This window comes from Cottoperca gobio, chromosome 22, assembly GCF_900634415.1.
Source record: "Cottoperca gobio chromosome 22, fCotGob3.1, whole genome shotgun sequence".
Taxonomy (NCBI): domain Eukaryota; kingdom Metazoa; phylum Chordata; class Actinopteri; order Perciformes; family Bovichtidae; genus Cottoperca; species Cottoperca gobio.
This window is the reverse complement of record NC_041376.1, coordinates 4,179,404-4,193,330: the sequence shown is the minus strand read 5'-3', so window position 1 is coordinate 4,193,330 and position 13,927 is coordinate 4,179,404. Positions and strand designations below refer to the sequence as shown.

The following is a 13,927-nucleotide window of genomic DNA, read 5'->3' as shown; positions in this document are numbered from 1 at the left end:
TGTAATTGCTTTACTTCAATAGCGTTAAAAAAGAAGTTACATATTGTTTTAATCATATTTTAAAAGTGACTCCCTCGCCTGCATTTGTACAACGCACTTGTAAAACACGCTGTTGTGTAATGGCTTCTTCTTCTTCTTCTTCCAAGTTTCGTGTTGATCACAGCTTTAAAACGCGATGAGGATTTTATTAGAAGCATGTCATGAGCACTCGTCGGTATTCAGTTTGTTGTCCACATGTTTTTACTGTCTCTGCTTTTGAAAGAATGTGCGACACAAACTGAAACAATATGAAGTAGTGAGTAATCTACTGTGAGTATCGCTAGAGCAATGTGAAATCAGGCTCTCAGCAGGCAGGCAGCTTGTTGTGAAATGGAGGGGGGGGGGGGGGGTGGGGGGGTGAGGAGGAAGTAAAGGAACAAGACAACAATCCAGCAGGCCCAGGTTCTCTGGAATAAAGCAACAAGGAGGCCTCCGCGGGTCAGCTGTGACGGGTCAGCACCCACCATTGTGTGGAGGGAAGGGAGTTCCTGTTCCGGCTGGTTTTTTTTGCAATCTGAGAGAATATAAACACGGACGGACGGAAGCAGAAGCTATGTGGATGTGGAGTGGAGTGTATGAAGGGGAAGCTGCAATGTGTTGTTCCTGAAATCAAATACCTTTAATTGGTGAAATAGAGACTGGATTTATTTATCTATGTAAAAATAATATCAAATTGAACACATCTTATGTTTCGATAAATCAGCCTACAACTCATCTGTTCAGAGCAGAAATAACCTTACACACACACACACACACACACACACACACACCTGTAACCTCAGGATCATTGATCAGGTGATAACTTAAGCAAAACACACTTTTTTATTCTTGGAAACTTAACGATTACGTCCCTGATCAATATTTCTGCTGCAACCTCAACTTTGCGTAACCAAACCTGCTCAATGATGTTTGATCATCTCCAGGTCAATACCCCCGACTGCTCCTCTGTGCAGTCACCAATCAACTTCCACCACACTGAAACTCCCTTTACTTCTGCTTTATGCAAAGAGAACTAAATAGAACATTTGTAAACATGTTTTGTCCCTTTTATAGAGCGCTTCAAAGTCTGAGATTTAATTTGTATGTTGCATTGAGTTTTGGCCTATATTTGTTTACATTTTTGGCAAACTGGCATGATTAAATGTATACCGAATTAGCTGTTAGCACGAGTGTAAAGAGTTATTACTGCATTTCTTTCATGCTGAAGAATTCTTTAAAATGCGATGATGCTTAGGCAGGTTTGGAGTTATAAAAAGGTTTCTTTCTATGAATTCTTAGAGGATTTATGGGGCGTGTGTCAGCTTGAAAACACCACTTAATTCCCTGAACATCGTGCAAACTTTAAAATAACCAGTCTCTGCTAATGCTCCTATAAAAAGGAGTTCAAGTCAAAGTTGTAGAAACCTGATAAAATGTATATAAAAGTATTTTAACCTCCATTAAAACAGATTTTGCAGCATCATGCTTGTGTCTATAACTGCATTAAAGGTGTAGATTTCAACCCAAAGTACACAACACAGTTTAACTTTTCAAAAAATACGGGGTTTATTGACTTAACTGCATCAATACTTACAAAAAAAGGGGAGAAAAAAAAAAAACAGGCTTTCATATAAACTCACAGAAATTACTGTAGTGAAAAAAACATGGCTGAAAAAATACATTCCACTGTTTTACTTTCTTTGTGTCAAAATCCATTTACCTCTTCTGAACACGTGAAGGCATCACAGAATAAGTAACTTTAAAAGATTAAAAAAAAACAAAACTTAATTGTCCTCCATTTATCAAATATAAAAAAAAAAGGCAGAGAAGCCTTAGCTACCTGGAATGTATTCAAAGAGGCACTTCCAATGGTCAAGAGGGGGGGCCAAGCAAGTGCATCAAGCATCCAATCAAATTTAAAAAAAGGAAAACTAATTTTAAAGAACTTTCCTCCACCCATTTGGTCACAGCTATTGCTTGTAATAACAGACTGGGTGTAAGAACATTACTGACAGAAGACATTCAACATAACCAGTCTTCTAACTCTAAACCAGTGATGCGAACACCTTTACTTCTACCATCAACCCAAGTCCTGCGAGTAAATACTCATCTGATCCGAGGTGAAGCAACGTCTCAACAGTTAGCTACCGTTACTGTCAGATTATTGTACGGTGTGGAGGGGAAAACATCAGGAATGAATACAAGCAGATCTAGTTCAGATGGAATTGCAGTCCAATAAGAGGGAGTAAGAAAAAAAAGTACAATAAATAATCAAAACGCGAAACATCTTTTTTTTGCTTTAAATTAAGTTTCATTTTTGACAAAGTGTAGTTGCAGAACAAAAGTCATTGAAGTACAATATATTAAACTGTGAAAAAAAGGAAAACTGACAAAAAAGTCTTCACAATCTTTAGATTAATATGGAAGATCATAATTTAACATAAAAGAAAATATATTCTATTGTTCATTATCCAGATAAATACAAAACAAAATTAACAAAAAATGCATATGATCAGCAATAAATATGTTCTGATAAGTTAAATAAGCAGTGACACGCAAACCTTCTGTCTGGAAAGTTTTTCAAAACAATAATAAAACGTAATAATAACATTAATAAAAAATAATTATCAAATAAAGAAAAGCAAAAAAAAAAAAAAGGGATGTAATGAGTAGAGTGCTCCTCGGAGCAGGTACTAAAGTGGGGGGGGGGGGGGAAGAAGTAACGTAAAATAGCTTGGAGATCCGATCTCATCAAGTCGCAGGATGTACAACTGCACCATGGGAAGGCTGGAATTTCCCAGATCGTCGAGGATGAAGGCGGGGGCAGGGTTGAGAGGCGGGACAAAGTCTTACAGGTTTAATGATCAGTTTGATATCAAGACTTCCTTCCCAAAAAAAAAAAAAAAGAGCCAGTGACCAGCAACAGGAGGAGAAAACTCAGGGAGGAGGGGATCATAACCAACTTCCAGTTCAAAGTCCTTCCTGCAGACTCTCCAAGTCCACAATTACATAAGACAGGGCTTGAGAAGAACTGATGGGGGGGGTGGATGGAGGGGGGGGGGGGGTAAATGAGAAAGAACCAAGAACCAAAAACAAAACAGTAGTCCATTCACCCTAAACACATGCAGAAACCGCCCCAGGCACTTTTTTTCTTATTAAAATCTATTCATATCTTTCAGGGTCTTTATTTTTTTTTCCTTTTTGTCTTAACTCAGTCTGTAAAAACGGCTGCTGTAGATCTACAGTTACGTTAGTGAACACCCTCTAGCTAGCTCAGGGGAAGTGGTATCGTCGGGGAGGGGAGAGAAGGGTAGGAGGTTAAGGGGGGGGGGGGGCTAGTGCAATGCACTCCCCTTTCCAAGGCCACTTGTGCTGCTACACATTCAAGAACAAATGAAGAAAGAAAAAAAAAAAACAAGTGGCACCTGGCAAAACAGTCAATTCTTGTTCTCATGATGATTTTCATTGTTCAATTTCCTCTGGTTTTTTTTGGCACTATGACACATGGCAGGGTACTTTTTAAAACTTGCTGTGCAGATTAACAGGGGTGAAATGACAGTTTGAGTTGAGAGTTCCCTTAATTGACTGCATCCTTACAATGCTAACAAGGTGTTGTGTGAGGGAAGCGTAGGAAAAGGGCAGAGGTAGAGGGGAGTGCCGTGTTCTCTTTGTGTCATCGAACTTAAAGTCACTGGGAGCAGTCTAGTCATCAGAGATGGAGAGGCGGCTGAAGATGGGAAGGCGGCGGGTGGTATCCAGCGTGGGGGATTCGGAGCCACTCAGGCTGCCTCCAGAGCTGCTCTGGTAGCCCTCTTGGTCTGACAGAGAGTCGGATGGAGGGCCATTAGACTCGAACATGCGAGGGGACTCCAACATGGGTCTGAAATAGTAAGGTGTGCTTGTTGGAGAGGGAGGTGCAGGGGTGTTGGGCTCTGTGCCTACAGGACCGATACTGAGACTGGGCCCAAACAAGTTGGCCAGCTCCTGGCTGGAGTAGGTGAAGGGGTTACTGCTGGGCCAGTCGGGGACCTCATCGGGGAAGAACATGGGTGGAGGGGTGACCGAGGTGGGGCTGTCTCTCAGCCCAGCTGAGCTGGAAAAGCCTGCGAAGCTGTAGCTGTGCTGCAGTCGAGGCCTCTCCATCTTGTTGGAGGAGTTAAGAGGGGAGCACTGCTGGGGAGGACCACGGCGCTCCTCAGCATTGTGGATAAAATGGCAGCGAGGCCCGTACGGGCAGAACCCGATGGTGTGGAAGGTGCGGCACAGCTCAGTTTTGTATTTGGGGTGGCGGCTCAGGCTGCGCAGTTCATGGATTCCATGAGCAAACTGGCATTTGTCTCCATACTTGCAGGAACCGTTCTCCTCAAAGGGCCTGCAAAGCTCCGTCTTGTAACGGCTGGAGTTCACTTGGCTGCCGCCGGTGGGACTTGCAGGGCCGAGGCACTTGAGGAGCCTGTCACCCGTCTCGGAGAAGGAGCGGTCTCGCATGCGGTTCTCCTTGTTGTTGCTGGCATTGCCAAGCCCTGAGATGAGTGAGGAGTGGTCCGCTGTCTTCAGGCTGTTCAGAAACTGGTTCTGGTTGAACTTTGAGCTGCTGACAGAGTGCCGCCGCTGGTACACGCCTCCCACCGAGGGAGATCCCACCGCCTTCCTGTCCAGCAGGGCTCCGGCGGGGCTGGAGATGGGCACATTAGTGCCAGTGCAAGGGACAGACATGGGATGGTGGGCACCCAGGTTGTTGTTGTAGCTGAGAAGTTTGTTGTTCTGCAGAGACACAAAGAACACGCAACATGAGTAAAACAATATTTTACATATTCGACAGGACTGACAGTCAATGTGGTTCTCGTTTAACGAGCCGGTGGGCTAGAGAGAGAAAATCCACAGCCTCCTCTTGCATGACTGTGTGCTTTTTGGCTCTGACAACACAAGCGGATACAGGCCTATAGAACAGCAGCTGGTTTGGCAAGTTGCCCTGGTTAGGAATGTGTGCCTGTTTAGTAAATGGAGCAGCAGCACATGAGGCCACAGGGCTGCTCGTGGCTACAAAGAGCCTGCATCATTTGAAAGATAATGAAAGTGGCAAAGCATCCTGCTGAATTACAAGACAAAACTGCTTTTCAATACACTTCCAAACTACAGGAGGTTAGTCATTGATTTACATGAATAAAATCTACTTAAAAAACAACCGCGAAGGGGGGAAAAAAACTGCTGGTTTGAAGGAAATCTGACACTGAAAACATGAAAATAATATGCAAACTAAAACAGTGAAGTGACGTTAACTAGGCGGTGAGCAGTTACCAATTTGAAAACCAGTTATTTCCCAATGAATATTAACAAGGTTAATGATAGAAACAGTTTTATAGGAGCAATAGTAGGTCAAACAGACACATCTAGTCAATGATTAACGAGCATGTGGCTGCTTTGTGAAGAGTATTAAAAGTGGCGCAAAACTGCCCTCATGAATAAACCGAAGCACACGTACGAAGCTGCACCGTAACCGGTAGGCAAAACTAGACATTTTTAGTTTAACTGACGTGGCACATGTTGGGATATAAAACTAACATTTCAACAAGTGTTAACAGTTACTGTTAAGTTACCGGCATGATTCGGCACACTTTTCAATCACTGTTTTAACGTAAATGACGCCCACGACGATGTTTAGACAGGACACAACAGGTCAAAGTAAGCAAACAGTCGAAGTTAAAGACACGGGGAAAACAAATCAAACCAGCCTCAACACAGGCGCGTCACGGCAGAGGGCCGCGGGCATGCAGCTCATCATTCCTCCACAGCGGCTAACTCACTGCTGCTAACAGGCTAACGTTTACACACTTCTACAACAAGACAAGGGAGAGAGAGAAGTTGTAAAGCTACCTTGTTCATTACTTCGAAGTCGAAGAAAGGCGACACCACGGCTGTGGTCATCTTTGCAGCGACCAGAATTCAATCAAAAGTAGTTTATAAAAAAAAAAAAAAAAAAAAAACTAAGAAAAACAAAGTGTGCTTGTTAGAAAAGTTGCGCTGGTCTGCTGAGTTTCTTGATTTGCAGCTCCTGTGTATTTTTGACCCTGCAGAACTCCCCCTCTGCCCTGCACCAGCCCCGACATTTGCTTTATAATCCTTTGCAGGAGGAGCCTGCAGCGCTGGGCGTTAACTTTCAGTCAACTTTTTTTTTCTTTCTCTTTTCTGAGGGACAAACTTGCAGTGGGATGTCAGTTTGTTTGAGATTAGGCTACTACACTGTTGCACGCAGAATGAATACTAAACAGTTGTTGGCTTTTACTTCTGAGCAGCATGCAGTAAAGATAACCTTCATCTCTATAGTAAGACTTTATTAGGACAGAATTTGGATTATACATGATTTATTACACTTAGGATGCATTACATGTTCTGTTTGTTCACTTTATTGGAGGAATAGTGTCTTTACTTTGATAGTTAAAGTAAATAAAACACTATCAATAGACAAAAAGTAGTTTACAACTTACTTTCCTTCTTTTTCTTATAGAAGTCTGATCCTGAAACTGGAGTTGTTTTCTGGGGAGGCGTTGCACTATCCTCAGGGTTTCAGCTACCATCCACTACTCTGTAATTAATTTACTCTTAATTGCTGCACTGTAACGTCACTTGTGGGATTTTCCGGTGAGTGCAGGCAGCCAGGGTTTTTAACTCTTTCCCGACCAAAGTTATTGTCCCATTAAACCCTTCTTCCTCTCACTGTTTTCTGCTACCAGCTGGTATAACGCTGCTGAATATGTGCATGGATGTGTCATTCCATCATAACCTGATACACGAGTGATCTCACCAGATTCAACCAAAGCCAGTGACAACAATGCTTGCAGAAACATATGAAAGAGCTGGTTTCACCTATACAAGTCTATTGTGCTCCTTCGTCTTCCTCTCTCTCTCTCCCGCCCTCTAAAGCCATGACAGAGCAGCCATCGGCCATGTGCAGAGTCAATGTCAGGGTTGGGTTGCAATAGAAAAGAGAGGAGGGGAAAGAAAGACAGGGTTGGGGGAGAAGAAGAAAAGCTGTTAACTAAAAAAAAGGAAAGAAAAGTTGGAGTTGGAGGAGGGGGGGGGGATGGCTTGAGGGGGAGATTTATAGGAGACGTTTATTACTACACAGTGCTGCCCCAGGGAGATGAGGGAAGAGGGGTGGGGAGAGAGAGAGAGAGAGGCTAAAACATTCCCTTTTCCCTTCCTCTTCTTTGCCTATACAGAAGCCACACAGGGGGTGGAGAGCTTTGTCTCACTAGCAGCCGTGAAGCAGGCAGGGGAAGTTGTTTTTGTACTGAAATGCTGAATTTCGTTCGTACAGGCCTTGAATGCAGCATCTCTATTTCAAACACAGTTCTGATCTAAGTGTGACCTTTAAGGAACTACGTTATGCTCCCGAGTAGATATAACTCTCTGAGATCTTCTGGACCTCGTCACAACACAGAGCGAGGGTGTGTGTTTTAACATTAAAAGAGTTTTACGAGCCGGAGCTGTTTGGAGTTCAAAGGCCCTGTCACTGATTGATTAAGTAGATCAGATCGATCGTCTCTTTGCGGGGGGGGGGGGGAATCACAGAGTTTTATATTCTTTCTTTCAGCAAAGAGTGGACTCATAGCATGTCACACAATCAGAGCTATTTAAGTGCAGAAGACACATTTGAACTCTATGAGGTCAGGAGGTTTCAACACACAACAACAAGCCTCTGATGTGAAAGGTCTTCTTTACTGGACGCTGGCCTCAAGAAGCCTCACACACTGCACTTGTTTACTTTAATACTCTCAGATGTATCGTGCCTGCCTGGTATTGTGCGGTGCAGTTGTCCTTCCAGGTTCAGGAGGAGGCACCTGTTTCCTGTCAAAATGAAAATGTCTCAGGCGATATTGTCAGATGTGTTCCTGTTTTAAACATGCAGTCAGTAAACTCAATCATTTTGACACAGTGCCCTGCAGACGTCAGTACACACAGGTTTTTATTGCGCAAACAAGTTGTGTTAGTTGAAATGCATTTATATATCCGGGCGCTGACTTCAACGCATCGTCCTATAGTGACTAAAAGTGTTCTGTATCTTTACTCACAAGCAAAAACATACTTAAGATTTCTTAAAACATGTCGAGAAAAACTCGTCTTTCTCTCTGACAAAGTCGAGATCATTTCCCCAAATGTGATTTGGTGGCATCTTAAGGTTTTACGGTTTTAGGCTCTGCATAAAAAAACTTGCAAAACAGGATCTGCAGCACTTAGTTGAAAAGGTGACATTTCTAACAGAGTACTAAAATTTAAAAAATGAAGGCCGCACCTAAAGATTCGGTTTATTGTTTGACCTTTCAAATGTCAGAAAACTGTGAAAAATGTCCTTCTGAAAGCCCGAGATGATTCTTCGAGTGTCTTGTTTTGTTCAACCAACGGTACAATCTGAATATAATTGACATACTATCACACATGTCAAAGAAAAGCAGCAAATCTCGCTAATGAAAAGCAAGAAGTAGAGAATGTTTGGTATTTATTGCTTGGAAAATGACCAATTATCAAAGTAGATGCACTTTAGTTGTCTGCTGATTGACTAAAAGGACACATTATTCTGACTATGTATATATATTCCATCACAGCTTGTAAAAGTGGAAGATTTAGGAGGTTTTCCTGTCCAATCACTCCACTTCCCAAGTGAAACACACAAACGGAACAAACTAAATCTCAGCTCTCCTCAGGCAGGAGTCGAGTTCTCTCTCATGAGACTTAATTTCTGAGGATTTGTGCTCCTCGAGGTCAAAGCTGTCCTCCTCTTCGGCTTGCCTTCCCTATCAGTCTCCGTTGGAGCTGCAGTCAGTCACTCCTCAGCCTCTGCTGCATGGTTGATTTCTGCCTCCTGCGCTGATGACCCCCTCCTTACAAGGGAGGATGAGGCTTGAGGTCACTGATAAGGTTTAAGTGGGATGACTGGATGTTAAATCTTTTATCTCACTGAACAGGAGATGAAAGAAGTCATGGGGAATCTCTGCAAATTGGAAGTTGTCCGTGGTGACAGTCTGTTAAAGCAACAGTTTCCTGCAGTCCCCTTTCAAGGCCAACAGAGGGCAGAGTTCTTCATTGCCTCTGTCCTCTTGGTGCACTTCCTATTTACTCCCCTCTCTTTGTACAGTATTTAAAGTCTCTTCATGTTTGCCTAAAAGCATACATTTAGATTATCAGAACGTTTCAGAAGATTAGGTCAGCAGAGTCAAACTGTTTCCTCGTGCGGCTTTGAGGCCTTTGAGCCTGTGTATTGTGTAATTAGCCTTTTCACTGACACGCTAACTTATTGGCCTTATATGAAGCAAAGAGACTTATCAGCTCCACAAAACACAAAATGCTCAGACTGGTTGTGAGGTAATCTCACGCTGTGCTGCACCACATCCCACTTCGGGCGACCGCAGGCTCATTAAACAACGTCTTAAAGGAGAAATAACTAGTATTTTTTACCGCCTCAGGGTACATCATGTATATTCTGGGGACTGATAGGGTTGTTGATGAACACCAGTGACTTGGTTGTTTGCCGCATACTGGCATTTATGATTTCTTATAAAGTTCATTTTCCAGCTGAAGTATCTGTTTTGGAAGAAACAGTCCCCCACACACACACACACACACACACACACACACACACACAGATGTATTTTCAATTCCGTAAAACTGCAGGGGATTATGAGCAACAGTAAGTGGAACTTCACCTCTTCACTAGAAATGTGTTTTGCATGTTTTACATTGACGTGAAAATAATAATTACTGGCAAGCATGCAGGGGTGGAAAATAAGATATTTGACTTTACTGTATACCTTATTAATCCTCTTTATTGTTTGTATTTTGTTTTTATTTACACTCTTTCCTACTTTGTTCTGCGTCTGTGATAAATGAAGTAGTATTACCATAATGTAAAAACACTTTGTAAAAGTAAAAGTACTCAATATACAGAGAAATGTCTCTCATGTGTTGTTGTTGTTGTTATGTGCTGGTAGTTTACCCGTATAATAACCCAAGCACTAAAGCATTAAGTTGATATTTCTTTGTAAAATCTTGATATACAAAGTTACTGACTAAGTACTTTTTTGTATGAAATGTTTTGTATTTTATTGTAAAATGGAAAAACTTAATAACAGTACTTTAGTAAAGTTCATGTACATTTCCCCAGTGGACGCATGATACGTTACAGAAAACTCTCCTATTAAAAGCCACAGATTACTTAACACTGCTATAACTTCCCATTCCCCTGACCCCCCACCCCCCCAGCATGTGAGCACATTTTTCGTAACACTGACAGGACGCAGTGTTGAGCAATCAGCCGCAAAGGACAGTCGAGTTTGACCCAAACAGGCTTTGATTCTTTTGAGTATGTTGTCATGTGTCGGGGGGGTTTTGTTTCTGTGTACATTCTCTTCTCCCCACATCCCAATTTGTGTGATCCGGTTCTTGTAAGCTTTGACAGCCAGGCCATCCATGATCGCCTCCTTTCATGTCTCATGGTATGTTTGTCAATTTCATATGAGAAGACTGTGGTCATCTTGCAGGGAGAAACTAGCCTCAGAGAGAGGGGGGGGGGGAGGGGGGGGAGGAATAAGAACTAGAAGCGATTAATTGTCCATAAGAGTAGCCACAGCATTGTTAGTGGTGAACCGCCAGCTGCTCTTGCTGATGTTGTTCCCATGAATCGCTCCAGCGTGCCCATCCACTCCACTTCCACTGCCCTTCATCTCACACTGGGTGGGATGCGGCATCAATGCGAGACCTCGGCTCATTCGGATTGCTTTGACGCATGCGTCACAGTATTACGATCGCGACCGGAGTTCAAAACAAACACCATCTTGGAAATGAAAGTCTTTGGCCTCCGTCAGTGCCAATTTGCAGCAAAATAGACCAATAAATATGATGTTTTGGTTAAATGCGAGGTCGCAAAGACATGGCAACAAAACAAGAGAGTGAGGGGTCAGCGTTTAAAGGAGATTTACTGTCCAATTCTCTGCTGACACGCCGGTCCTCCAGAGGAAGGTTGTATTTAGAACGAAAGGCCAGTTTCCTCCTCTGACTTCCTGACCCGTGTTTCCTGAGGAACTATTTTTTTTGCCTGTCCAGAGGGCTGTTGGGACAGAGAGTTTGGTTTTCCACTCGCACATTAGGGGTCACGTCATAGGTCAAAGCCATCAAGCTATGGAAATCTGACAATAGCCGCAGCTATATGACAATGCAGACACACTGACGGAACGCATGTGCAGACACACTTCGGGAAGGTTTTAGGGACGCAGAGAGAAGTCTGGTGCTCGTTGTGTCCAGTCCCCGTCCCCCCCCCCTGGGCTCAGTGTTGCTCCGCTGGGGACCGGACAGACCTGACCCTGGTCCAGGTGTCATGACCATGCGGCGGACGCTGAAACGAGATATTCCTCAGCTCCTCACTCAACGCAGGGGAAAAAAATCAATGAGCTTTGTATGGCATAGGAACAGTGGAAAGCATTCTCTCACCAAAAAACTCCTGCCCCTGTCCCATCTGTCTCCATTCTCCTGCACTCTCAGACCTCACAACCGGCCCTGTGTGGTCACTCCCGGACTAGAATTACACAGTCCATGTGTCCAGCTCTGGACAATACACAAAGCCAACCGCCCCGTGTGACCCTGCCCACTTTTCTCACACTTTACCCCCTCGCCGATTTATTGAATTGGACATCTTCTCTCCAGTTATTGATATTCCTCCAGATGCTGTTGACGAGGACGCTCTTCTGACACGGTTGCATGTTGTGTTCGACAACAGCTCCCCTCTCGTAAATGAGACTTTTGGAAATTAGCTTTTGATGGTGTGAGAATTAATGGGAGCGTGGTTTTGATTAAACTGATGTTGATCTGCGAGAACCGGATCAGATGTGTGTGTGAGTGAGCCGTCCTCAGTCGACTCAGGGCATACGCTGATGTCACATTCCTTCTCGTTGTAGGCGTGTGATGATTTATTGGGAAAAGACGTGCTTTTATTGTTACTGCAGATCTAATATGAACCTTTTTTTGGTGCCTGTCTTTATTGGCATTAGAGTTCTACAAATGATGTGCAGATTACTTGGTGTCTATTGTTTGTGGCCCTGAGCGCTCAACCAACTGCAATTTGAACACAAGCAACACATGCTCAGCATTTAGGGAAAAATGCTGCAAAGACATACAACACAAACAAGTTGAGAAACACATTCACCGATTTGACAACACATATGCCGCCCAAAGAAATGTGCAGCAATTACAGAAAACACAACACAAATGCAGACGGGTTGTGTTTTCAGTATTTGAAGCATTTTCGGTTTTGCTTCTGTATTTGTTTGTGTTGTTGGGATTTGCTTCCTGTTTCAGTTTATTTGTCATATTCTCAGTATTGTCTGCACATTTCTGTTTTGCCTTTTGGTATTTGATTATGTTGTCTATATTTGTAGTGTGTTTCCTGGTTCCATTATCAGTCAATGTGTTGTCAAATTGGCAGTTTGACTTGCGATTTGTCTGTCTGCGTGTGTTTTCTTTAGCTGCAGTGTGCAGTTCAGGGCCGTCTCTGCTTAGGGGTTAGGAGGTAGTGTAGCTAAAGAGAAGCTGTAGGTGGGTTTAGTGATGAACTCAGAAAGCTACAGGTGTTCCAGCTTCAGCAGCCGTATTATTCATCTGTTAAACTGCACCTTTGCCTATCCTCCTGAGATGAAAAGTCCTTGTAACGTTGGCTCTTTTCTTCTCTGTGACCTGCCGCGGCTCCCGGAGAGGCACATGAGCTTGTGAAGTGTATCCGTCTTCACTTTAATGGAAAACGATGAGGAAATGAGTAAAACTCAAGCTATGTGGATAAAGATCAAGGAGCCTATGGCGGAAAGATTTCCTCAGAGGAATATGGACAAGACTCAAATAGCGTTTTATGTTCCCACAGGGGCCAGAATGCATCCCCTTCTTCCCGCTTTGATTGTAATTTTGCGAAAGCGCTCCCAATTACTCAAAGAAAACAACTCTGAGGGATTTTGTGTGATTGCCCACAGCCCCAAAATAGAGTCTGATGTCCAAGATGAGTCTAAGCTACTTCTTTTTCTTCTGTCTTTGTAAAGAAAACAACCCTCTGGGTCTTGGAGGCTGGTCCAGTCCAAATGCCCCCCAACTGTTCCCCACTCCGCCTCTCTTTCTCCTCTCCCTCTTTCAGACTGTCTTCTTCCCTGGCAGTGAAAGAAGGTGCAGCTTTGTGGAGTCCTTTGGGTTGAATGAGAAGAATCAGCCCATTCGGTTGGCTTTCCTGGCCAAAGCTGTAATTTTCTGCTGCCAGGGTTTAACATCCAGTCCAGGGCAGTTCCTGGCCTCTTATATCCAACAGGACAATGGGGATTGTTATCCAGCCATATACCACACAGGGGTCTAATTGCCTGTCTGCCAAAATGTGGAAGCAGCTACAGGTCCAGACCAAACCACTGCCTTCTTAACAAGTCAATTAGTCCATTTTTTGAGCCTTTAACATTGCGGGGTCTTATTATTTCTGACATAAATCTACTTCTCCTTTTTCCACCAACATGGAGGACTAAATCTACAGGTTGGATAGAGAGGATGGAGTCTTGCATGTAATAGTCTTATACGTCTTTGTATCATGGACCATGCTTGTTTTTTGGATAATCAATGCGATCCGCCACCTTGCTCATACTGTTTACTTGGGTTGTGCATGGTGCAACAAGAGCTAATTTAGTGAAACGGTTGTTGTTTCAAGAATTCTGACAACCAAACGTCTTCTTCTTCATAATACCGCAGGATTGTTTTCTCTCGTTTCTAGAAGATTCCCGAAATAAAAGAAGGTCTAATTAGATCTGAGGGCTGAAAACGTGACTAAATGATTTGCCACCAGCAACATGTGTGTCAGCAAGTTTGCCTGTTTGCAATACGAAGTGTTAACAAGTAAAAA

General features: G+C 43.3%; 2 protein-coding genes across 2 annotated transcripts in view; one reads left to right on the top strand and one right to left on the bottom strand.

Annotated features, from left to right (window-relative positions):
- plekhh1 (pleckstrin homology domain containing, family H (with MyTH4 domain) member 1) overlaps positions 1-13,927 on the top strand; it is a 125,310-nt gene that overhangs the window by 31,680 nt on the left and 79,703 nt on the right.
- On the bottom strand, positions 1,560-6,043 carry zfp36l1a (zinc finger protein 36, C3H type-like 1a). Its single transcript, XM_029460482.1, has 2 exons — positions 5,893-6,043; positions 1,560-4,782 (listed from the first exon to the last, which is right to left on the bottom strand). The coding sequence occupies exons 1-2, from the start codon at positions 5,941-5,943 to the stop codon at positions 3,721-3,723; spliced, it is 1,113 nt and encodes a 370-aa protein (XP_029316342.1). The 5' UTR covers positions 5,944-6,043; the 3' UTR covers positions 1,560-3,720.

Excerpts from the sequence above, each read along its gene's own strand:
- zfp36l1a (XM_029460482.1), bottom strand. The coding sequence starts at position 5,943 with ATGACCACAGCCGTGGTGTCGCCTTTCTTCGACTTCGAAGTAATGAAC. Across the intron at positions 4,783-5,892 it reads ACTTCGAAGTAATGAACAAG|AACAACAAACTTCTCAGCTA; the intron begins GTAGCTTTACAA and ends GTGTCTCTGCAG.